The sequence below is a fragment of the Sabethes cyaneus genome, chromosome 2 (genome assembly GCF_943734655.1).
Source record: "Sabethes cyaneus chromosome 2, idSabCyanKW18_F2, whole genome shotgun sequence".
NCBI lineage: Eukaryota > Metazoa > Arthropoda > Insecta > Diptera > Culicidae > Sabethes > Sabethes cyaneus.
In genome coordinates this window covers 18,723,130-18,750,991 of record NC_071354.1, presented here as the reverse complement: position 1 = coordinate 18,750,991, position 27,862 = coordinate 18,723,130, and the positions used below count along the sequence as shown (strand labels likewise).

The window sequence follows — 27,862 nt, the reverse complement described above, 5'->3', positions numbered from 1 at the left end:
AGCATTGGGTGGTCAACAAAAAGGGGGGGAGGTTCCGTAATAGGCGGGGGAGGGTCCCAAATAGGGGGAGGCCCAAATAGGGAAGAAAACAGGTGTGCAGGTGGCCGGGTAGACAAAAGACGGGAAGCTGACAAATGGAGAGGAACGTCCGAAAGAGAAACAAGCGTTGTATTTTTGCATTATAAGCATTTCGGTTACAATAACCGATGTACAAGTGGCTGTGAGACAAAGGCTCCCCGAGTAAGATCGGGCACTCAGCTAGTAGATACATAAAAGCAAAGAGCCCGCAAACAATAGGGCTCACGAAAATCTTTAGCCCCGCGCATGATAAGCTCCAGATTACGATTCGCTTTTGGAATAATGTCTGAGTAATGAATGGTTGTTGATTGTCATTCTAGTGTTCAGCTCAACTTCTAAATGCTTAACAACTTTGACCCGCACAAGGCAACAGTCGTCGATTTCAAAATTGTACACATTAGGTGTTTTGCTTCGTGTGAAAGAAATGACTAAGCATTTGGAAGTACTAATGGTCAGGTTGTTGAAGCGACATCATTTTGTAAATTGGTTAATAAAGCCTTCCAATAGCTTGCAGTCCTCAACAGGTCGTATAGAGAGGAAAATCTTTAGATCATCAGCGTATAGCAGCTTGCAGCCCGACGGGATCACAGTGCAAACATTATTAAAATATATGACGAACAGTAATGGTTCCAGGTTGCTTCCCTGTGGAACTCCAGCTTGATTGCAAAAACCAGTACGATTTAGTTGAGCCTAATTTAACCGGAAGTAGCCGACTTGTTAGGTAAGTCCGAAACCAGCAGACGAAACTATCAGGAGCTTCTAATCGACTCAGTTTTCGGAGCAGAATTTGGTGGTCAATGCGATCAAAAGCAGCTTTGAAATCCGTGTACATTGTGTCTCCGTGAGCTGCGTCTTCTATCTGACGAAAACAAAATTACCAGAACTGCAGTAGGTTCATATTAATTGAGCGTTTGGGAAAAAATGCTCTAACGAAATATATGATTTCACTTTACTAAACAATAGCTCATTCACGAGAATCTCAAGTAACTTAGTATCAGCACATAAAGAAAATAATTCACGGTAGTTCGCGACGTTGCATTTATCTCTTTTTTTAAATACTGGAAAAATATAAGACCTTTTCCAGGACTTCGGGAACTTACTTTGTCGAAGAGACATATTGCAAATTTTCAGTAATGGTTTTACCTTTGTTTATAACGCATTAGCACTTTTTTCAGAATTACAGATCACGACCCACATTGCACGATGATTTAGGCTTCGAAAGGGCGGCTTTAAGGTCATCTTCGCAGGATTGTACAGAACCCATACTGTACAGGTTTCCGGGAACATTGGGCATGAGGTCAGACAGTAAGTTAATTTTTTTACCGGTATTTTTTATAATCCGCGGAGGGAACGGTAGAAAACAGTAATGAAACAAACTAGTTTTACTATCCACACAGAGTAGATCAAGACGTGAAGGGAAAAGAGCGAAAAAATTAGGTAAGGGACCCGAGCAGGAGCGAAGAGCAAAATAATACAAAAACAATATCAAACTGTGTTATAATGCTATATTTTGTTATTGAATAGATATGGAGATCAGAGGTTGGAAAACTCGCAGAATGAATAGATACGCCGAGCATCGGCAAACAGTTTTTATCATGATAAAACAGCTACGCGAGTGGTTCAATTCGCCTATAACAATGAGCAACATACACTCACGCTTCGTAGCATCGCTAAATATACGAATATCGTGAGCAACGCAAAAGTGCGATGTACCGCTTTCTGCTGCTTATAAAGCCACTAACACTACTTTAAACTATTCCCTTTTCGTGGTAATATTATTTTGAATACTTTCCGACAGCCCCCGGGCATTCTATATTCGAAAAATCGAACACACTCAATGTTCAATATTCAATTTTTGAATGAATTCTGATGTTCACATTGAGGTTCTGTTCGTGATAAAATTCAAAGCTGATGCGTGCATTATCGGCGAGGCAGGCGAATAGTGTATGTTCATGAGGGATGTTCATCGATTCAAATGATCACTTTTTTGCGAATTCTCCAACCACTGATGGAGATACATTGATAACACATTTTGTTATTGAGTAGATATTTAAAACAGTGGCTGTAAGATGAGTATAATAACTGATTTTGTTATCATTTCTTATTTTGGCCTTAGAATGACATTCGATATATTTCATACAATTTTTTTTATTGATTAAAGAAATTTTAGATTATCAATATTTTATAAAAGGATTTTTTAATATCTCATATACTACTGCATTTGTTATTCAATACCTTAATAATAATAAAATATGTTATTCTAAACTCTGAATACAGTCATGTTATTGCTTTATTATTCAAATAACACAAAAAGTTATTCTTTTAACCTTAAAAGTGTAAAATTTTGATATTATTTTTTGTTATTTTACCAACTATGTCAGCCAAAACAAGACCAAATTTTGATATGAGTTTTTCGGTTTCCAATAGCACATTTTGATATTATTTTGCTATTCGCTCCTGCTCGGGGAGGGTCATTGAAGCAACGCTTAATTAAGTGTGTATACCGTTGCTCTTTACCCACGCTGGGTAAACCGCTGAGCGAACCATGCTATTAATGGGTGCCAATTATAACAGAACTGGAACTCAACTTTTCCTCCCAGGTCCTGAGAACCCTTGGAAACTTAGAAGATGTTTAAAAATCACAGATAGACAAAACGCTAGCATTAATTTCATCGTCCATGCAAAGTCCACTTATTTTTTAAAAAGACATGTTTCGTAACATGACAAATGATGAGTATAAAACCGTACAAATGTGAAAACCTCACATTATAAAACCCTACAAATATAAGTTACTCCGCAACTTGCGTAACAGAGGGTATGGAATGTATCAGCAGTTTTTTTAGACAGATATTTATGTTTTCCGGATCGTAAGATGCGGGCTCAACTAGTATAGAATAATCACCTTCCATGTTTGATTTCGAAACGATTTCAAACATAGATTTTTGACGTCTAACTGAAACCTTCGTTTTTAAAATGAACACATTGTATGGTTTTGCGAACAAAGTATTGATTGACCATCCACTATTTTGGATTTCTAAAAGAGGTCACACATCGATTCATGACATCTAAGAGTAACTCGGTTCTAAACGTTTAAACAGAATGTCAAATTTGGAATATTTTTCCTAGTGGATATATGTATGTACGGCCAAATAAAAAATCGGAGTTATTTTGTCGGAAGGCAGCACTGATTTCGTAATACTACGATAATATTTGTCACCGCTTAATTGCAGCCTCTTATTTTCTGCTCGAATTCATTCGCATTTGATTTTCATATTCCATCCATTTTCGAGCAACCGATTGGAGATACTTTCCAGTCCATTGGGTTTCGTTGAATGGAACATGCGTTTCGTGTCGATTCTTTTAATAAGCTTCTTGAGATGGGATAAGGGATTGCAGGAGAAGCTTACGTAACAATATATTTAAACCTCCTTCGTGAATCGTGAACTGGATGATCGTAATATTTCACTAACGCTTACTCGAATCAATTTAAAATAACGTTGGTTTGTAAACAGTTCCAGGGTTCGTCACTTGTTGAAAAATCCCAAACGCTCGTTTACGCTCAGGATCGGCTTCGAAAAAGAATCAACTCTAATCAATTCGATTTCAAAATCATTCCCGGTCTATTTAATATTGAAAATTAAACGATCTTCCATCAAAAACATTCAAAACAGCCAGCTTCGAATAAACGAAATATAAACGCAGGCCATGAATAAATCATGCGGCAAACCGAAGCCAGCCAGCCAGCTGATGAAGTCTGCCTTCATTAAATTCACTTTCCACCAGTTAGCCCGGCTCGGCAACAATATCCCCTGTAGGGTGGTTGTGTACATTCCATGAATGGTCGACATCCCACATCACGAACAGCTCACAGACCGGCGCTCCTGAGCCTACGCCACCACCGAAAATGATTATAATTCTTGTATTTGGTAAACCGACATGCCAGTCGGTCACTCGTTTGAAATGGATACCACCCACCCGGCCTAAAAATCCCCGTTCGCAGCAATAAAACTGAAGTGGTTGAGAACAAAAACAAAAGGAAAGGATTTCATCCTTTCGGTTTCAGTTTTCCCAACAACTCAACAACAAAAAATAACACGAGTTTCAGGTAGCGTTAGAAATTAGAAGAAATAAATTGAAATGATTTATTCAGCAGAATAAATATGCTATGACTACACAACATACGAGCGAAGAAGAAAACAATGTCGGTGTATGGCACGGATATAGGTACCCGACTTGGAGATCGATAATTCTTGCTGGTAGCATCGAAAATAAGCCGGTACACGTGGAGGTAAAAGACATTAACACGCCCGGCTGCCGCATGGCGCTAGTTAGGGTGTCGCACATGTTGGTGTCCAATTTTTTTGTGCTTTTAATTACAGTGTTACACTTATGGAGGCCAACAAGACAATTAATATACCGAAACACTGCTGAAGCTTATGAGATGGATTATGAGAAATTAATTTCAAACCAAAACAGGACCAGCTTTCTATTGAATCTATTTTTAAAGGGTCAGTGTACTAATAATCTAAATCTTGTTCGACCCACAATGGAACATCTAATCGGATAAACCAGCTCTCGGTAATCTCGGGTGGAGGACAGAATGGGTTGCGTATTAGGTGCAAAAGAAAACGAACAAAATTACTGCCAGCCGGATCAACGCGATTATGTTTATAAGATTAAAGGTGGTTTGCACAAACACACTGGCAGCTCCAAGCAGCTCCGACCGGTAGTGTACTTCGCAGTTAGCAAGCAGAAGCAGTGCTACTGGCTAGGTTAGGTAGGTACGTGCGAAAACCCACTTGACTTGTGCTAACAGAGGCGAAGCAATTAGTTTGTACCAACAGCTAGCAGCTCGCTAGGCTAGGACCCGGTCTAAACGGCAGTTGGGCTCATCCCATTGTGTGCGAGACCGAAGACCTATGACTGCGGGCAGCTGCCATGCAAATTCGCATGCCAAAGGTTTATACTGCGTGCAAAAAAAACGACTTGCTTTTAGTAGCACGAACTGACAGAGATAGAGAAGGGCATCCGAGTGATGTCACAACAATCCGCCACGTAATTCATCCACCCACACCTTGTTTCACTCCCCATAAAGAGCAAAAGCAGGTATTTAGCTGTGGTAACAAAATATGACATGTTTATTAGAGCAAAACATTCTAGAAGCAACATAATTAGTGGATTAGAATACATAGCTTGTAACCGTTGTCGCCCTGGATTTCGTAAGCAAAGGTATTAGTGTAAAATGTAGGCCATTTGAAAGTGAAACTCCGGAGATTAGAATTTAATTTAAATCAACTAGGTAATCCAATTATGTTAACCATACATGCTAGCGAGCAACTCCTTGAGGAGTTCAGCAGTGATGGCAGATCTTCGAATTAATCAGTAGTCCTACAGATTTAGCAATTTTCTACGAACCTACGGATCAAGTGCTCGTATCTACAGATTTTTATAAACATCACGGAAATGGTCGAAAATTTCTTTCAGTTACAAAACCCACTTCTTCTGATTTTTTTTCAGACAGAAAAAAAGGGTTAAGTACACAACGATGCTGTCAATGAACTTTCACTTTAACGGTAGATAGAGCTCTTTACCATTTTATGCGTTGACTCTCGTCAACGTTCGTTCGTTCCATTTTCTTCGAAGATTTTGATTTTTCCCAATATGATCTCTGTAGTGCGATTACTACTATCAAACGAATATAGTTGTTTTTCTAAAACCATGTAGTTGGTATTCTTGCGTTATTTACATTAATTAGCTGTAGCCTTTTTACATAATAATTGAAAACTGTTTACATTTAGACCGTTAGATAGGCAACTAAAAGAAGTCTTAAATACAAAGAGACGCCACAAAGCTGACGAAATTGCTATGAAAAGATGAAAAATTGATGTGAAGATGGCGAGAATACGATGAAAAGTTGACAAAAAAAAGCAACGAAAACTATAGAAATGCGACGGAAACAAAATGAAAATGTAACGCAAAGATAGTGACAAAAAGAACAAAAAATGACAGAAGAGGCTTGAAACATCGTTAAAAGGGCTAAAAATGACAATGAAAAACGATGAAAAAATAGTAAAAGGTAACATTTTTGTTATGAAAACGACGTTTAAGATGATGAAAAGATGATAAAAAACAATGAAAAGACGACTGAATGACTACGAAAAGACACTAAAGCAGCAATAAAAATGGCACAAAACAAGAATAAAGATTCGAAAGAGAGATGATAAAAAGACGACGAATACGAAAAAGACTATAAAAAGACAACGAAAAGGCGACGATGAAACAATAAGAGGCCGAAATAATCCTAAACAGCAACATAAAAACGTGACAAAATACGACAAAAAAACAAAAAACACGACAAAAAGACGTATAAATGTGTCAAAAAGACGTCGTAACTAAAAACAAGATGAAAACGGCAAGATCTGACAAAAAAGCAAATCAATAATAAAAAAACACACTTCAAAAACAACGAACAGACGATAGAAATACGTTGAAATGATGACAAAAAATATCATACAAAAGCAACGAAATATGGCAGAGATGACATAAAGTAAACGTATGCAAAGAAAAGACAACAATAAGATGACGACGAAGAGGTGGTGAAAAAACGATTGAAATAACGGCAAAAATACGATGAAAAGATGCCAATAAAAACAATACAAAACGGCGAAACGACTATAAATATATATTAGAAAGGCGATGAGGAGACGCTGAAATGACGATAAAACAGGGACAAAACAAAAACAATTTAAAAGCTTCAAAAAGGCTACAAAACACACAAAGAAGACAACAAAAAGATGACGAATATACGACAGGAAGACGAAAGATGATGACAGAACGCCGAAAAGACGGCTTTTTTGTTTTGACAGTAAACAAGACGATGATAAAATTGTAAAAATAGATGTAATAACTACAACAAAACAGCGAAACGATGACAAAAGATGACGAAACGATAACAGTAAAAAGCGAAGAAAAGACGAACGAAAAGATCCCAAAATAACAACAAAAATAGCGACAAAAACGTCAAAAAATTAACGAAAAATGCCAAAAACGGATGTCAAACAATGACAGACGCACCGATGACTGACATGCAGATATGATGAAGAAGACCGAAAACGCCAAAACAGCGACAAAAAAAACTTGACAAAATACGACAGATACGAACAAATTCCATAAGCAGATTTCAAAAAATAATAAACCGACGACGAAAGTACGTTGAAATGATGAAAAAAGGACCATGAAAAGACTACAAAAATATGTTAGAGACGAGAAAAAGACGGCGTACACGAAGAGAAGACACCAAGCAGAAGACAAAAAAAAATGACGAAAAGGAACCAATGACGACGAAAAGATGACAATAAATAACGAAGTAAAGAAAATATACCAAAAAAGCAATAAAAATAACGACAAAAATGTCAAAAAGTGGCCAAAAAATTATCGAAAAATGCCAAAAACGGAGGTCAAAAAAACGACGAACGAACAGACGACTGAAAACACATTAGGATATGATGAGGATATGACAAGAAGGGGCCAACACAGCCACAGAAAAACATGACAAAATACGACAAATAAAAAAACACGACAAAAACACGTTTGAATGTGTTAAAAAGACGTCAAAACAAAAAAGACGATGAAAACGGAAAAATCCGACGAAAAAGCGACAAAAAATTCCAAAAGCAGACTTCAAAAAACAAAGAACGGACGAGAAAATACATCGAAATTATGACGAAAATGCCATGAAAAGTCGACAGAAATATGGCATAGTTTACAAAAGGACGGCTTATACGAAAAGAAGACAACAAGCAGAAGACCAAAAGGCAGCAAAACGTTATCGGAAAGCCAAATATAAGATGACGAAAAGACGACGAAGAGGCGGCGAAAAGACGATGAAACACAAAAGACGGAAAAAATACGATGAAACAACGAGAAGAAAATGCCAACAACGACGAAATGACTATGAAAAATGTAGAAGAAATGAATTACTTAATGAGGAGACAGTACAGTCAGACAGACAGTAAAATAGGGACAAAACACAATTAAAAATTTTTAAAAAGGCGATAAAACACTTAAAAAAGACGATGAAAAGATGACGAATATACGACAGAAAGAACGACGACAAGACAGCTTTTTCGACTTGACAAAAATCAGGACCATGATAAAGTTGCAAAATAAGATGTAATGACTACAAAAAAAAACAACGCAACGGTGAAAAAGTCAACGAAAAGCTAACAATAAAAAATGAAGTAAAGAAAAGATGCCAAAAGAGCAACAAAAATAACGACAAAAATGTTAAAAAGTCGCCAAAAACGGAGGTCAAAAAACGAGGGATTAACAGACGATTGATATCACATGAAAATATGATAAAGAAGGCAAAAAGACTCCAAAACAGCAACAACAAAATAAATACATGATAAAAAGATGATAAATTTTTACAGCATCAAAAACACGATAAATATGGCAAACAAGCCTTCAAAAAAAAACAACAAAAACACTACAAAAAATTATTTAAAAAATGTCAGAAAGACGACAAAATATGCAAAACAGACGATGAATATTGACGAACAAAAAAACAACGAAACGATAGTAAAGAAAACAGCATTTTGATTGTCTTTTTTTGTATTCCAGAAGGGCATTGGATTAAAATCGCCACTGCGACAGCCTTCATGATAGTCTTTTGTAGCAGTTTTGGTTCTTTAAAAAACAAACAGGAACAAAAAGAGAAAAGTTGCCAAAAAGGTCATGAAAAAACAACAAAAAACGATGAAAAGATGACAAAAAACCAAAAATGCAAAAACGGAATCAATAAATGACGAACAGGCGACGGAAACATAATGTAAAGATGGCAAAACAACCTTGAAAAGACAACAAATATACAACACAGAGAGATGGCAAAAAGACGACGCATCAAAAAACAACAAATAGATAACAAAAAGGGCCACTTAGTTGGTTTCGAGGAACGATGCTAGTCTATCAAGCCAGTCGTCGTATGTTCGAATTTCGGCTAGACGGCGCTACTAGATAGAGTCAGTAGGATTTTTGCACTAGCCCCGTATCTGTCCTGTACTCTAATAGCCGGCTGCGAAGTCTGCCAATAAAGGAGGGTCAAGTCTTAGAAAGGACGTTTAATCCCACGGCTTTGTTTAGATAAGAAAAAGTCAGCAAAGACACGACAAAAAGATGGCGACGAGAAGATAAAAAGTCATGACAAGTAGGCGAAAAGCTGCTGAAAATAAAAAACGAAAGTCGGCAAAAATATGATGAAAAGATGCCAATTAAACGCCAAAAAATTACAAAAACAACGAAATGACTAAATATAGGTGCAAAAAAGGCAATGAAGAAACGATTAAATACCATCAAAACAGTGACAATAAATACCATACAAACTACAAATAAGGGCAGAAGAAGCAATGCAGAGCAACCAAAAACGCAATAAAACTCAATCAAAAATTACCTCAAATCGCTGGAAATAGACACAATGTAGTGAAGCTAGAACGGCAGATGTTAAAAAGTACAAACCACCGAATTACCACCGAACCGAAAAACAGCACGAAGGAAAATAGAATGTGAAAGACGGAAAACACACAAGAAAGGCGAATAATGAAATATCAACAACGAAAGTCGAAAGTAAGCGTCCTTAATTAATTTAAGTTAAATCTCAAATGTGCATGTAATGATTTAATTCTAAACAGTACAAATTTGCTCCAAATACAATCAAGGACAATAGGTACCTATAAAACAAATGTGGTAAAGAGCGAACACACATTAAGCAGGAAATGAATCACAAATGTTAGTTAAATTTTTATTCAAAACTTGATTAAATTTCGCTTTCTTATTGCTTTTAAAACGATCACTCATCAACATAAAAATGTAATTTTAATCAAAACCAGTTCAAAACTGAAAAAATTAAAAGGAAGTATGAGCACAACACAACTGCCACAGAAAATTGAAGCAGCATATGATTGAAACTAAAAGAAAATTTGAACAAACTGAGATAGTACATCATGAATTATTAATTTAATTTGAAACAAGACCTGTTTCAACTTAACAAGTTAAAATGGTTGACAAATTTGAGCTAATTTAAAATTACACAAAAATATAAATACAACGAAGCTGAAGTTATATTATACTGACACATGATGAATAATGAGGCAAAAAACTAACCTGACTGCAAAATTATGCACCAAAATATAAATACATAGTCATAAAGCAAAGTAAAACAAACGTATAGTGCAACTTTACTAACTAAAATGAAACTATTATAACCTGATGAAAACAAAAAACTGCAGTTACCTGGGCAAACTTGGGACAAAGCATAACGAACATTTTTCTCGTGCGTGCACCACTCATGTACATCCACTGGAAATCTGCCCCAATGTTCGAAGCGAACTCCTAGCGAACTTTTTTCTTTTCGACAATCTGCCGCTGCCGCTCGTGAAAATGCAGTGGAAATGCAAAAACCATTTCTGACAAAAAAAATTATACAAAGGCTTTGCTTCGTATTTCAATTTCTGTTAAGTATGTCGGATAAAACCGGCTTCATGGCCCATTCGAATATTTTTAAAAAAAATCATAAAAAGAGCATATTTTGTCAAATGTAATTTGGATACTTATTTTTCGTTCTGACATCTGTAATCCGTAATAAATAAAGGTCGTTTCATGTATGTTCTACATTTCTCGATCAGAGGGCTTAGGATTTAAAAGCTAGGTTCAACCTCAACGTTGAAGACAAACCTCATAATTTTGATGATGAATAATCCGATCGCCAATCAATTTTACTTTGTTCGAGATTATGCAGCACTTCGGGCGCTCCAATATGTATAACGTGTGCCCTTTTGCAGATTTACTGTTGCAGGATAGCTATCCTCTATCCTGGTGGTGCTCATTATAACAGCTTTGATTGGATTCCCTTTCACACTCCACTTTACTGCACTTTTTGGATGTTGATGGCTTCAAAATTAGTGCTAGCTTGCCGGAATCATCGTTTCATCAGAATTAAAAATCTAATTAGGTCTGCTATCTTACAGGATGGCAAAATGTAACTTTCTATTGTATTTTAAAAATGAGGCTTTTATACTTACTAATGACTTTTTTCCGAGGAATAAAACTGAATGCGGATTCTTCAGTGAAAGAAAAGTCGACACTATTTTCACAATAGAACCCTTCCCTTCCTCTTGGAGATAAAGACTTGAATGGCTCTTTTTTGGTACCCATTTAGTTTCACAGTTTCTATTATATATTCGATTTTTTGTGTGTTCCTAGCTCGTTCAAGGTCAATGTTTTCATCCTGTGATAGTATATGGTGAAAAGCTGCCATTTTATGTTGGTACAAATGATTAGATGGGCTAGGTATAACTCGCTTCGTACTAGTAGGTTTCCTATATATTTCGAATTCCAGTATGTCCAAAAAAGGAAGTTTTGCATCTTTTTCCAGGTCATAGGCGAACTGTATATCCTTGGTATACTGCTTATGGTTGCTATAATTAATTTTAGTTTTTCTCTTTTGTTTATGCTGAACATATCATCGTCGTCACCATCTTTTCAGAAGTACCGGTTTTTGTATAAGCTTTGTTTCAAATTTCGCCATAAACAGTTCGCACAGAAACGGTGATAGCGGATTGCCCATTGGTGCTCCTCTCATTTGTTTGTAGAAGTTACCCTTCAAAGGAATTATTCCTTTGTGCATCCGTAAGCTGGCGATTCGAGATGTGGAAAAAAGCTAAGGAGCATGCAGAAAACCCGATAGAATATTGAAAAAGTGTTCTTTGAAAGCCCCATTCAAGGCACTTTTGTACCACGAAAAAGGTTATGAATAGTTAAAGAGTGTTTTTCGTGGGTTGGACTGAACTACCTTACAAAAGCCGATGGAATAATGACAAATCAAAACAGGCTTGGAAAATTAGTTTGTGTTTTAGTTGCAACAAGACAATGACTCGAAGCACACAACAATGTCAAACAAAAATAATATGATCAAAAAACAAGCACTTCAGCCATCGCTAATGGCGTTTAGTAATCAACGAGCAAGTAAGTCCATTTAATTCTATTACAATACTACGAGGTAAGATACTCGAAAAAAATTAACTACTGTTCAGTAGTCGTACTACTCGTTTTTGTAAGAGTTGCGAAGGTGCTTTCCAAACTACCGTACATGGGATACTTGTTTCCATCAAGCGTAGTTAATGTTATACTCATTAAGTGTAGATGTGGTCGTTACTTTCATTTCTTTTGTCAATCAATCAAATCAACATCACCTTTCTAAACTCGTACGCCTGGACCAACACGATTGGTCTCTGAATACTTCAAGACCAACAATTACAAAGGGCTTAACTTCAAACTGCAAGCAATCCGAGTGAGAGTTCATGTTCCTATGCTGGTCCAGCCAAGAATATCTCTCACTCGGTTTGATTAGACCCGTTTCAATTGCTGGTCTTGACACTTAACGAGTATCACAAGACCTGCACTGATGATGGTTACGATGCAATTGCTTTTAAGCAAACATCCCAAGTTACAATTTAGATTTTATTGCACACCTATAACGATTTTAATGACTGCAATTGATCGTAAAAATGCTATCACATTTAAAACAAAGCTCCAAGAGCAATTATGTGAAATTCATCGATCGTAGATCGTAACTTAGCAAAGCAATCGGACAAATGCTGGCAGCACGGTCAGCTTATGTTGGTATACCACTTTGACCTTTGAAACCTGGAAAAGTTTTAATGTGTTTTGCCAGCAAATATGCAATTAAGATTAATTTAAAAAGTGCTCAGCTTCGTACGATCAATAGAAAGTGAAGCTAATTACACAAAAATACACTACTGCACGGTCTGCTGGACAGTTGCTGCTGGACAGCTGCAACGGTTTCACTTTAAATGTTTTTAGTGTAATACTTTTACATATAGTGATTCCCTTTTCGCATCATTTTAAAATAGTGAATCCGGTATTGGTTAACCTTGTCAATAATAGTTTCCTATGTACTAGTTCCTTTTTCTTTTTCAGTTACCGTGTGCCAAATGTCGTCACTTTTGCCCATTTTCGCCTTTTTAAACTTTTTAAACCTATAACTTTTATGTTATTTTTTATGTCACAAATCCCTAAGCACCAAATGGAAAATACGTGTCTTGAACTTTCTGAAAATAAACAAGCAGGCACGTTTTGAATAAAATCGGCGTACTTTAATAGGTAGGAAGAATGGCTGATTTTTTTATTTTTTTGTAAATTTAGTTTAAGGCCATTGCAAATAATTTCAAAAGTTTTTGTTACCACCCCCCCTTCCCTTGGAAAACAGCTTGAACAATCGGGGGGCAAAAAAATAATTTGTAGGATACGAGTTAATTTTTATTCATAAAATCAATTGTCTGTGAGTTCTTCAGCCTGAAAAACTCGAAAAATGAGTGTACGAGGTTAATTAATGCTTCTAGCACGAAACAGAAATGGAAATTCGAACAACGAGATTTCCGAAAATCGGCTGAAAAATTTTTCTTTCGTTTTTCTCTTTTTTCGTAGTTTTTTTCATGGTAAATAATAACGTATATATTAAAAGCAAGAATAGATTTGGTTTTCACGTTTAAACTTTAAGTAAAAAGGCCTAATATCAATATTTTTTTTACTCGATTAAAAAAATCTCATTGTTTTTTTTTCGCGCCCCCCCCCTTCAGTGGCCCAACACCGGAAGGACAAAAGCTTTATAAAATATTTGTAATGGCCCAATTTGAAAGGTCCAATTACAATTCCGCTTTCAAACCCAATTTGAAGTCTAATTTAAGGTCCAATTTTAAATAAAATTTTAAGTCCATTTTCAAATCCAATTCAAAGTTTAATTTCAGGTGTAATTCTAATCTGGTTTCAACCAGAAACTGGATGGAAATTTGGACTTCAAATTAACCGTAAATTAGACTTGAAATTAAAGTCGAGTTTTAAGCTTAAATGCAAATTCAAGTCCAATTTTAGGTCCAACTTCAGTCTACTTTCATGTCCAATTTCAACTCATTTTTGAAGTCAAATTTCAAGTTCACTTTCAAGTCCAATTTTAAACACAGTCCTATTGAAGCTTTTGACTTTTGTGTTTTTACTTTTGGCGGTTAAGAAAATGATATTAGAAAATTAAATGAGAACAAACTGGACAGAAACGGAAAAACAACAATTTAACCTTTTAACTTTTAACTTTTAACTTTTAACTTTTAACTTTTAACTTTTAACTTTTAACTTTTAACTTTTAACTTTTAACTTTTAACTTTTAACTTTTAACTTTTAACTTTTAACTTTTAACTTTTAACTTTTAACTTTTAACTTTTAACTTTTAACTTTTAACTTTTAACTTTTAACTTTTAACTTTTAACTTTTAACTTTTAACTTTTAACTTTTAACTTTTAACTTTTAACTTTTAACTTTTAACTTTTAACTTTTAACTTTTAACTTTTAACTTTTAACTTTTAACTTTTAACTTTTAACTTTTAACTTTTAACTTTTAACTTTTAACTTTTAACTTTTAACTTTTAACTTTTAACTTTTAACTTTTAACTTTTAACTTTTGACTTTTAACTTTTAACTTTTAACTTTTAACTTTTAACTTTTAACTTTTAACTTTTAACTTTTAACTTTTAACTTTTAACTTTTAACTTTTAACTTTTAACTTTTAACTTTTAACTTTTAACTTTTAACTTTTAACTTTTAACTTTTAACTTTTAACTTTTAACTTTTAACTTTTAACTTTTAACTTTTAACTTTTAACTTTTAACTTTTAACTTTTAACTTTTGACTTTTAACTTTTAACTTTTAACTTTTAACTTTTAACTTTGAACTTTTAACTTTTAACTTTTAACTTTTAACTTTTAACTTTTAACTTTCAACTTTTAACTTTCAACTTTTAACTTTTAACTTTTAACTTTTAACTTTTAACTTTTAACTTTTAACTTTTAACTTTTAACTTTTAACTTTTAACTTTTAACTTTTAACTTTTGACTTTTAACTTTTAACTTTTAACTTTTAGCTTTTAGCTTTTAACTACTAACTTCTAACATCTAACTTTTTACTTTTTAGTTTTTGCGTTTTACTTTTTACTTTTTGCTTTTTACTTTTTGCTTTTTACTTTTTACTTTTTCGCAACACAAGACATTCCAAAAATATGCTCAAATATCAATCAGTTTTTGCAAACATGCTTTAAATGACGTAAAAATGATGCCCTCAGTATGTTCATGAAAAAAAGTTATGTAGTTTCGAACAATGATATTTTTATTGCCGTAGGACTACGTCTTACCGCAAGGTATAAATAACTTATTTGCACCGGACCGATAGCTCTTGGCGGGCTTTTTAAACATAAAATGGTTGCAATCGTTGATGAATGATATTTAATCAATTTCTAAAGCATTTACATGAAACTATATAACTGAAACTAAATATAACATGAAACTATTTACTATATGAATTGCGACGATTGTCCTGTCCATCGTTAGCGTTGGTACCATTGAAGTCATCCATCGGACGAAAAATGAGGAAGCATAACTATTATATATTGCTCGCAGGATAAGGCAAAACCATACACAGATAAAATATTGACATCACATATCATTCCCTTGGGCTAGCGAAATAGCAAAAGAAATGCAGTACGGGTTTTAAAATAACTAGTTACGCTGACAAGCTCATACATGATACAAAAATGATACCCAAGCAACCAAAAGCTCGATTTTCACTTACGGAACGAACTTGGAAGTTCATATTTGGTTCCAATTTAGTTCCGCAGAACTTTCTTGCTGAACAATAAGACACTACATTTGTAAACCGAACTTAATTCTTAATAAAGTACCTTTAATATTTGTAGCAACTTGAAAGTTCAGGATGCAGCTTGAAAGTACAACATGGAACTTGAAAGTAACCAAGAATTCGAATAATAGTATCTAAGGAAGGTTAACACGCTTTATGTATATCCACTATTCTCTCAGCATATTCACCTGCTAGTAATTAACCAAACTTTAAAGTTACCGTAAGTTCGTTGCATAGAACGCTAAGCAACTTCTAAAGAAACTTTGTCAAAACTAAATAAAATTAATCAATTAGTTCTATTTTTATACTTTTCCACCTTCTACCTGCTCCAAACTTCTGTAAATTCATTTTTTGCGTCAAGATAGACCATATAAAAAACTTAAACTATCAGAACTATCACATACCACCGCTGAATTTGAACCCAAGCGTTGTTCCGCATTGCAAGCCTATCCTAATGCATTGCGCCATCTGTGACACCACAAGTAACGTGAATTTTGCCAATGAGTTATTCTTGAGTGTAAGTTCGTTTCGGGCTGTTGTAAATGAAAAATTAGTACATCGAGTAAAATCGATACAGGTCGCATATTTCAGCAACGGAGCAGTGGTTTGCGTCTAAGTTACCGAAAGGAGGAACTCGAGTTCAAATCTCCGATGGTGTGTCTGTTTGTGGTAAGTTGCAAAAATGAATTCTGACGATCTTTCATTTAAATAATTAATATTGGTTAATCATAATTAATAACCGAAATAAATACTAAATGTCATGAATAAATAAATACAAAACAAGTGGAAATTTCCACCAATCTCTTTAATTTTTTTGGCTTATTGAAGGTTTTTTATTGAGCTGAACAGTGTTCTATATTGCAACTTAAGTGAGCTTTTTGTGGACTTTCTAGTTCTCTTAGAAGTTGCATTGCATTCCTTTTAAAGTGTAATCATCAAATACGAACTTGAAAGTACGGTTAGTTACTTAAAAATTAAGCTGAAGAGAATTCTTTTCATGATCAATTCTTTGGCAGATCAATCCAAAAAAAACCCTTTTATTGGAACTTTTGGGTCCTTGGGATAGTCTTTGAGCATGCTACAAATGGACATCAATTTTTATATGGCATGAATGAAAAGGCCCTGTAATTATTATACGTACATAGTAAACGTGCAACATAACTTTGATATGTTTAGAAATCAAACAAATGAGCTAGCTTAATAAACAACTTGAGACATGCGTTAAAATATGCGACTTTTGAAAAAGTTTACCTCTTTGTTAGTGGGATAATGGTGAGTTTCACTCGTATAATCTCAAATCCGCAGTCGAAATGCTTAAACTAAATATTTTCAACCTATTATGTATAATTTAAATATAATAGAGATACTTGTAATAAAAAAAGAACGAATAAAAAATCACTTTATAGATCGTAAGAATGCCGTTGGACGGAAGAATTTTACGATCGACATGTTTCATTGCAGTTTCAGTGTCAATGCAGTTGCAAAATTGCCACTCTCATAGATGACCATAAATAGGTACATAGAGGCAGTGATGAAAGTGCATAAAGCGAAGCAGAATAAAAAGCTTGCGGCAACTGCTAGGAGTGATGTCGCCGTTGCGTAGGAAACACACTCACTGATTACCACATTAAACTAATAACTTTAGCAAATTATTTAATGAAGAAATACACAATAATGCAATCTAGGTCACTTTCTACTGCTCAACTATGTTTTCCGGTAGACAGTGAACATGTTCAGAATATCCTTTAACAAAACCAAAACTAGGTCACCGAGAAAACTAAGTGCAAACGGAATGCACTCATTTCATCACGTTAGTTGACGTTGACAAGGCTGTTACCTATATTAACAAATATGAAAGAACTCAAGTTTAAAGTTCACTTTATTAGTTTATGCCTGTAGCAATAATGACTCTGCTTCTGACAAGAACCACAATAATAAAAACAACGTTTCATCAATAATTCGCCAGCATAGCTAAGCGTGATCGTTTCTTCGATTGAAACACCATACCTACTGCTCCTCTTGGCGGCCCACTTGAGTGCCACTTCATAACACTTCTTTCATCATAACAGATACAACACATCAGCAGCAGCAGCAGCAGCAGATATGTAACAACAACACACAATCCTTGTCGCATCACGCTTCCAACGAAAGAGAATGCCGGTGCGGTGTGTGCAAACATATGTAGGCACCTACATAAACTCGTTCGCCCATCGCATCGTCGTCATCTATGCTGCCAGGCGTTGAACCAGACAGGACGACTGTTTACTGTTCTGTAGGACCCTACAAATGCACACCACCGTATACCGAGTGGACGAAGCGACACACGGAATGCTATCATTTATCACAACAACACCCAATGCAATGTAGGCGAGCTGAGTGCCAAATTGTTCAACTGTAATGAGCCAGCCACTAGAACATTGGCCGGCTTATTAGATCGTGTGTGGGTGGGTAACACCCATGGGATGTTTTAATTAGTATCATTGTACGTACTCTGCGGGTCGGAAATAAATTTTAAAATTTTCTCGTGTAGACAGGTTATCTGGTTGCAAATTAACCCAGTTTCAGTTTTTCGTTATTCTCTAATCTAAAAAAAACTTATTTATTCAAAATAACCAAAACCGCAATAATGATCAACTGAAGAACACTAGCAAATCTACAAACTGGAGCCTTTTGAGTTAAAACATCCAATCCGAGTCCTTCCAATAAAGTCATCATGCTCAATAAAAGAGCATCTCCCAACAAAGAGGTAACTTTTTGTTCGGCAAGTCCTTCGGAATCGGTTTGCCTTTGTGACTTTGCTGTGGTTTGCTGTCAGTCGGTTTGTTTGATGATACCAGTCAGTCAGACGGATCCGAACAAACAGAATTTTCATGCTCTGTAACCACTAAAAGGAAAAATCAGCTCAGTAAAAAGTCTGCATCAAAGGCAGGATGAGTACTAAGTAAGGTATGTGTTATACAAAACTTGACTGTCGTTTGGGAAAAAGAACTGAGTACTCACGCATATTATTTTGGTGTGTCGATCTCAATACACAGAAATGGGTGATTCAGGTTCAACTAATAGAGAATTTTAACTCGCGTGCCTATTGGACGGAATTGGTTGTTAGTTCCGTAATGGCCCTTACAGTTCATGAAATATTCATTCTCACGTCAACGTGCCCCATTTTCTTTCACTGACGACTACTGATAGTCGGTAGGTTTAGGTATTCAGGATGCACTGTCATCAAGGCAAAGTAAGTAGCCAAGCTGCCAAGTTGTTTGTTTTCGCTGTTAAGCATTTTCCACCCCATCAGAGGGGTGCTTTTACTAAGGTAACCATTTATCTTTATATTGTTCATTCAGATTATTATTACCTTCTAAATAGTATGTGTTATTACTGTGGTGAATGCATAACCGGACAGTTCCACAGTATGAATGCCGCTTTACAGTTTCAACGAAAATGGATGTTGATGAGAAATCAGGCCTCAATTCGTTTGAATCATTACGATGTTTGCTGCTACATTGTTAGTAATTAGGTGTTTCTTTAGTTGCTTTTGAAATATATCCAATAGATTCAACAAGATAAATAGTTTGAACTTATTTCTTATTTATAAAGATTCTTGTGATGAGAAAACTTCTCATGGAAATATGCACTTCAAACTCAACTGAACATGAAACGTATAAAAAACGTAAAAATAAACACATACACACACCACTGATCTTATTGCCTAGCACATTTTAAATAATATTTTAAGCGTACCTATTTTTTACTTGGAATGCAGTTAAACAGTAAAAAATGCGGCAGAAAAAAGGAGTATAATCAATATATATAGAATGCCAGTGTCGCTGTTTTACTACGGGACTCATTATGGTAAACATGATGCTAACAATCTGTATCAAGTCTGTGAATCGGGAACTTCACTGTCAAAGTTGCTCATTGTTATTTATCTGTTCTTTATCTGTGCGCTCGTTGGTGCTGTCATAAGTGCGCTCATCGCTGTGTTTTCATGCAAGTGAAATGTTTTTAAACGTTCTTTTTCTTTTCGTCCGGATGAATTGAATCCCACAACTGCGCCCTTTTGCACCGATTTTTTCAGAAATTTGCAGAAAGCGAAGTTTCCAATCACATTACTTGGCAGCCATATTTGAAATTTTAAACTGGTTGTCAAAGTTTGACAATGAGATTCCTTTTTGATGAATCTCAGGCACACACACATATGCATATATACTGTAAATACATTATCTGAACAAGTGTGATGTTTACCACGTGCACTGCAGCGACACTGGCATTCTATATATATATTGATTATACTATATTGATTCTACTAAAAAAGGCGAAAATGTTAAAACTTTAATATTGGGTTAATTTGTATAACTAATGACTTATTCCTATTGACACTGCATTTGTTTACGTGTTTACTTTGAAGTGCTGCATCGGCTGCATCAGAACATTGGAATTGTTTTATTACAAATTTGTGAAAATTGAAAATATACGCCAAAGAAGTGATTACGAGTTTACTGCTCGCCGAGAAAACGTCGAAAGAGACTGCCAATATGGTAGGATGTCATTTGGCCATGGTTTACCGCATCAAAAAGTCTCTAGAGAATCCTAGGCCTAGGCAGCGAAAGCCGGGAAGTGAAAGCCTGCGGTTTTCACGCACGTCAAACGTGATCAAATCGTATATGAAAGATTGCTCTCAACCCGGTGGTCGTTCCAGAAGAAAACTTGCCAAGGAAGCCAAAATTTCTGAAAAATCCAAACAAAGAGTCATTAAAAACAGACTTGCACGCATCTTCCAGAGCTAGAGTAAAACGTCACTTGATTACGGGGCTGGTAAAGGAACTACTAACCCAAGAAACCAAAAGTTCCAATAAAAGGGGATTTTTTGACTTGATCAGCCAAAGAAATGATCATGAATAGAATTCTCTTCAGCTTAATTTTTAAGTAACTAACCGTACTTTCAAGTTCGTATTTGATGATTACACTTTGAAAGGAACGCAATGTAACTTCTAACAGAACTAGAAAGTTCGCAAAAAGTTCACTTAAGTTGCAATATAGAACACTGTTCAGCTCAATAAAAAATCTTCAATAAGCCAAAAAAATTAAAGAGATTGGTGGAAATTTCCACTTGTTTTGTATTTATTTATTCATGACATTTAGTATTTCGGTTATTAATTATGATTAACCAATATTAATTATTTTAATGAAAGATCGTCAAAATTCATTTTTTGCAACTTACCACAAACAGACACCATAGGAGATTGGAACTCGAGTTCCTCCTTTCGGTAACTTAGATGCAAACCACTGCTCCGTTGCTGAAATATGCGACCTGTATCGATTTTACTCGATGTAGGGTATGTTGCTGCTTCGTCGTAATTGCCTATTCCCGTCCTATCCAACATAAATTATTAAAAATATCAGCATTTTTATGACGCCCAATGCAAAACTAGTTATTCCCAAATATTTTAGTTTGTTGTCTATCATACGCGATCAATCAAAGTGAGCTGAGATCTATTTAAAAGCTTTTAATCATTAAAGAAGTCCTACCAGCCAAATTTCCTACTTTTTTTCGTGCTACGAAGAAGAAAATGTCGACTAATCGTTTTAATTTCCGTCATTCATAAATGAGAATAACTCACGCAAGGCAATGTCGTTATTCTACAGCCAGGAAAACTTGCGTGATCTGCAGAAATTTTGCAGAATAACATTTGTCATGCCGTCCGACACAAATACATGCGCGTTAGCTTCGTAAACATTGTTGTGATTTTTAGTTCGGACGATGAAAAACTTAGATGGACGGATTTTAAAACAGTACGACGAATTGAAGAAATAAAGTCAGTTGCGTAATTTGAATAATATGCTTTAATAATCACTTTTCAGTGATTTCAAAGTTCACGGATCGGAAGATAAGTGTGTTTTAGTCAAATCAGCACAAGAACTTTTGGAGTATTCATTAAAACCATCCAACAAATGATGAAAACTAGAATAGTTTTACTTACTACGACGGGAATTAGAAATAAATCCTACTAATTTCTCATTTACAACAGCCCGAAACGAACTTGTGGCGTCACAGATGGCGCAATGCATCAGGATAGGCTTGCAACGCGGAACGCTTGGGTTCAAATTCAGCGGCGGTATATGATAGTCCTGATAGTTTAAGTTTTTTATATGCTCTATCTTGACGCAAGAAACGAATTTACAGAAGTTTGGAGCAGGTAGAAGGTAGAAAAGTATAAAAATAGAGCTAAATATTTAATTTTATTTATTTTTCAAAAAGTTTCTTTAGAAGTTTCTTAGCGTTCTATGCAACAAACTCACGGTAACTTTAAATTTCGGTTAATTACTAACAAGAGAATGTGCTTAGCAAACTATAGATCTATAGACATAAAGCGTGTTAACCTTCCTTAGCTACCATTATCCGAACTCTTGGTTACTTTCAAGTTCCATGTTGTACTTTCAAGCTGCAGGCTGAACTTTCAGGTTGCTACAAATATTAAAGGTACTTTATTAAGAAATGAGTTCGGTTAACAAATGTAGTGTCTTATTGTCCAGCAAAAAAGTTATGCCGAACTAAATTTGACCCAAATATGAACTTCCAAGTTCGTTCCTTAAGTGAAAATCGAACTTTTGGTTGCTTGGAAATAACTCGTTCGAAGAGATTGTTTAAGAAGGAAAAAATGATCCTCCAATGAAAAGAACGCACAGATTGTTTTATTCACCGAACAAATTAGAGGTTGTTCCGAAGAAAGTGAAGCTTAAGTTCTAAACCAAGCTGCCAGGTATATTTCGTAGGTTGCATACCATCCCTCAACTCCTACTCTAACCGCTCGAAGACCAGTTTTTGGGAATAACACTGGTCTAGTACGAACGAACAAAAACAGCGATCGATTCATTGATTTCGCCGGTTCGCCGGAAATATGGCCATACGAAGTACCTACTTCCGGCACAGCCTCCCATATCGGTACATCTGGAGATCACCACAACAGATAGACTCACAAATTGCCCACGTTTTGATTGATGGAAGGTGCGCCAAAGACTTTCCGTTGTTACCTGACAAAGTTACAAAGACTCGAGTTACCTGAGGTCGTTACTGAGTACGCGCAATGCCTTGAGGTTGCACTGCCGGGTATGAGAGAGCTAAACGAAGACTGCTGGGAAAGCGTTAAAGCAGCCATCAACAGCGCAGCCCGCAGCGGAAGATGCCATTGGGATCGCTTAGAAGAGTCGTCGAAACGACTGGTTCGACGAGGAATGCCAGAGGATGTTCGATCAGAAGAAACCAGCGTGGGCGTCGATGTTGCAGCAGGGGACTCGTCAAAACGGTGAACGATGTAGACAGGAACGAAGACTGCAAACCCAGTTTCTCCGGGATTAGAAGCGCCGCATAAATTCTACTAGAAACTGAACGTATCCGCAAAGGCTTTGTGCCGCGAGCTGAAACCTCACATGTCGGGATAAACACGTAGGAATCTTGTCAAATGAACGTGAGGTGATCGAAAGGTGGAAGCAGCAATGCAATGAGTACCTGAATGGCGCGGAGACGCAACACCAAGACAGCAGAGAGAATAACTACTAAGCACGGCGTATGATGGTCACCATCTATCACCACTAGCAAATAGATTCGTGGAAAGTTTTCGAGCCGGTTTTGTGGACGGGCGATCGACAACGAACCAAATCTTTGTACTGCGACAGATCCTCCCAAAAATATCGCGAATACCAAGTCCCTACGTACAACCTATTCATTGATTTTAAGGTCGTCTACGATACTATTGACCGTGAAGAGCTATGGAAAATTATGGAGCAAATCAGTTTTCCGGGAAGCGGGACTGATTAAAGCCACGATGGATGGTGAACAGTGTTGTATGACGATTTCGGGTGCGTTATCAAGTCCGTTCGAAACACGCAGGAGCCTTCGACAAGGCGATGGTATTTCTCCAGTCTCCTGTTCAACATCGCTCTAGAAGGTGTTATGAAACGTGGCCGGTTTTAACATACGGGACTACGTGGACATTGTCGGAAAAACGTTACAGGCGGTTGCTGAGCAATATACCAAACTAAAGCGTGAAGCAGTCAAGATCAGATTAGTGGTGAATACGTCTAAAACCAAGTATTTGTTGGCAGGAGGAACCGAGCGCGATTGAGCTTGCATAGGCAATAGTGTGGTGCGAGTTCGAGGTGGTGGACGAATTTGTATTCCTCGAGTCGTTGATGACTTCGGATAACAACTGGAGCAGAGAAATATGTAGACATTTTCTTACCGGACGTCCTGCTTACTACGGACTCCACAAGACCGTAAGATCTGGTAAGCTTCACCACCATACCAAAATTGAGTCAAACTGACACTGCATCAAGCTGTAAAACGAGCCAGACTGTCGATTTATAAGAAAGTATTGGCTAGACCACATTTTGTATCAGATTTTGTTCCAAATTTTGTAATAAATTTTGAAACAGATTTGGACCAGATTTTTGATCAGATTTTAAGTCAGATTGTGAATCTGGAACAAATTTAGGCCACAGCTTTTTGATCAGTTTTTAAACCAGCAACCAGATTTTGGATTAGGTTTTGAACAAGATTCTCGGCCAGGACTAGAATGCGAACCGCCTTTTTTCATCAAGTTTTGTTTCAGATTTCAGAACAGATTTGGACTGGTTTCTAGACCAAATTTTGAAGCACATTGAAGACCATTGTCAGCTTTGTCGCGAAAACTTCCAGGATCTTGTTTTAGACGTCTTGTTTTATTTATCTTCGCAGTTTGTGGTTCAAAACTTCAGAATTTAGTGCAGGTTCAGAATCTGGTTGGGGGTTTAAAATCTTATCGGAAAGAACACGAATTTAAGAAACGAGGAAGTGCTAATCGGCTTTTCGTGAAGGGCGCCACAATTTCACGCTACGGCTCCGTATTTACCTACGTAATTTTCACATAAATAGACTTGTATGAGGTCGAACTATTGCTATTTCAAAGAAAACAAAACTATTTCCAAAATTTATACGCAAGTTCAATTGTAGTATTTTAATTACTAGATATGAAGGATCGACAACTTGAAATCTTCTGGTGTACGGATATTTGTCCTCCACAGTACACAAACATATGTTTGTAAGCATTAGAAATGGCAAACTACAAGGAAACTGATTAAAATGCATTATTTCTATAGCTGCATTCGTTGAATAACACCCTACTCGCTGGCGTAAACAAAACAAGTGAGAGTTATTCTTTTTATGGTTGTCCTGCATAAAACTACACGCGCACAAGTCGTTTTCCATTGCAAATGGGCCATTCTTAATAGCGTATTTATTTATGCTCTGGTGCAATCCCGGTCTTAACCGCTTTCAAAAACGACCAATCCACAAGGGTAAGACACCGACCGAACGAACCTCGAAAACAATTCTTTTCGAGAAATATAAACACAACATGTTGTCATGGAGCGCCCCTCTTTTGTGCGGTTCGTGCTAGCGCACGATTTCCCTTTTCCGTCGTCGTGAACAGTGAACAAGCGAATAAATCCGGAAGAATGTTACGCTACAATCCAATGGCTGCCTCCGAGGACGATAGAAGTTGTGACTCAGAAAAGTTTTCCTGTCAGAGGCTTTCCGGTATTTATTTCTATACTGTTCATGTCGGCTGTGTTGTCGAATAAGTGTAATTAAAAGAAAAACTTTTTAAACTAACGAATGGAAGAGAACGTCTGACTATTGACAGTTGCAATAGTAGCGGGACATTTTTCCCTTCCAGAAGAACATTGAATTCGTTTAATAAAATCGTACAAACAATAATTAAGGTGAAATTAAAATCGGTAACTTTCTTTTACGTTTTCCGCTGCAGAGTTGGAATGATTTTTTATAGCAAGCGCATCATTGGTTGCTACAAGGTTTGCTATCAATGAGTAACCTACAATCGAAAATGATTTTCCAACTGGATTATATTCATCTTTAATCACTTATAAAATTTGGCTTCAAGCAGCATGACGGTTTTCATTTCAAACATTTGAATAATTTTTAAAGTTGCCAAGCAAACAATTAAAATGAGTATTTTTAGAGTAGAGGAAAAGTTGTGTAAATTAATACCTTGGAAAAATTCTGTTGTTATTTCAAATCGCGCGATATAAACCGAAAATTATAAAAATGGCAAAGAAACAGTAGACCGGCTTAAACTAGTGGACTCACCGATATTTTAGTCCTAGGACTAGTATAGCTTAGGTAAGCTTTACCCAAATAAAATTTTAATCCGCCCGATGGTGAAAGGGAAAAATATTTTTTTTTAAATCCATAAAAATATATTGTCGAACCAGGTTTATTCTAATCTAGTTTTAGTTAGTCCACTGTTTATCAATATTAAACTTTAGGGTCAGAGAAATTGAACCATTTACCATCAAGACATCAACTTCAATAACGTTGATCGGAGGACAAGTTTCTTGTACCTAGCCTAGCTCTGCTCATTATTTAAAAATTGTTCTATTAAGCTCTGTGAAAACATGTTGAAACTGACTAAATCGACTCACAGCAAAACTTCGGAAGATTTAAGAAAATGCACCTCCTATTACCTTCACTTTCTAGCGCCGGTTATACAGCTTTGAAGCTCATAATTTATTACCGCGAGGCTGGCTGACCTTGATTGTTTAGACTAGCTCGGTATCTGGTCGTTCGCTTGTTATACCACAACAGATGAAGTAGAGTTCGATCGGTGCTTTCGCGCTCATTTGTACCAATAATTAAAAACTGCTTATTTACTTACAGCATACAATCCAAACTTCGTAAATTTCACTATTTACAAAGTGGGTTGATACGCAAATAAAGCGTAAGCCTACTGAACACCTCTAACGGTACTTTCGGCACATCGCATCAGCCACCTTGCACGCAGACTTATTTTCTTTCCATCTGTTAAGGTAAATAACGCTCAACGTGGTTTCCCGCACTATCGTATTAATCGGTACGTTATGCTAGTGTTGTAGTGAAAATAGATTTAATGTTCAGCTACGAAAAAATCGATTTCGATGACCCATTTGTAGATAAGTTTTGCCGCAATCATTAGACCCCGACGACAGACGATCAGTCTGTTACGTGAGGATGAGCTTCGTATTATGCACTATAATTATTGAAACGTAAGAAAAAACTTTTCCCACTGCGGAGCCGCAAACGTTTGCATCTCATTTGCATTTTCTCTTCCAATTATTTTTACGATACTGTGCCATAGAATCGTGTTATTCTTAAACCAATTGTTTCTTGCATTGACATAGCTACGATGATTGCTCTTCAGAACGTTGGATTGTGCATTTTATAGCGTAACTAAGGACCATCAATAAATGCCAAAACAAATGTCTTCATAGTCAAAGTTGATATAAGAAATGACCACTTGTATATTTACTTGCTGTTCCAGCTTCTGATGTCTGCTGTTATTGATTGCACTCATTGCTCGTTTTCCAGTGATTCAACGACAGCTGTCTGCCCCTAACGATGCCTTTTGATCAATATGAATGAAATCTCCGCAGGATACACTGCACTGTCAATAGAAACACTACACCACTCTTTCACACCACCGCGAACTGACTACCAATATCGAACGTTTGAGGACATTAGAAACCAAAATTGAATTCAATTTTATTTTATCGATATGTCAATCGGACAACGCATTCACGATAGAACACAACACAGTCGTACTATTTATTGCTCTATTATTTTCTAAGGCGATTTAACCACTGCTATGTACAGCCGAAGGGAGTCCCGATTATATAAAACTAGTTATTTTTGCTGTTGCTAGTTTACAGTTTCGTTGCTAGATATACACACAGAACGATACATGAAACTGCAGATTGCAGACCGGAGCGGCACTCTATACGCGTCCTACCAGATGCACGCCTTTTCAAACAATGAACGAACGGCAAAGTTCTGCAACGAACACTAACACACCGCACCGGAGGCGCATCCGCCCGGTGAGATGGAAGTATACCTCTATCTCATAGCTAACCACCAAGCCAGCAGGGCTGGCAGTAAAGAGCTAAAAGAAAGAGAGAAGTATAAACAGAGTAGAGCTAAAAAGAAAACAAATCGGTCACTTTT

The 27,862-nt window shown here is 36.2% G+C and overlaps 1 protein-coding gene across 1 annotated transcript in view; it reads right to left on the bottom strand.

Moving 5' to 3' along the window:
- LOC128734777 (protein king tubby 1) overlaps window positions 1-27,620 on the bottom strand; it is a 44,362-nt gene extending 16,742 nt beyond the window's left edge. The window contains exon 1 of the mRNA XM_053829120.1: window positions 27,171-27,620. Coding sequence (XP_053685095.1) covers window positions 27,171-27,215 — 45 coding nt within the window. The 5' untranslated portion in view covers window positions 27,216-27,620. The remainder of the gene's footprint in view (window positions 1-27,170) is intronic.
- Window positions 27,621-27,862: the final 242 nt, after the last annotated feature.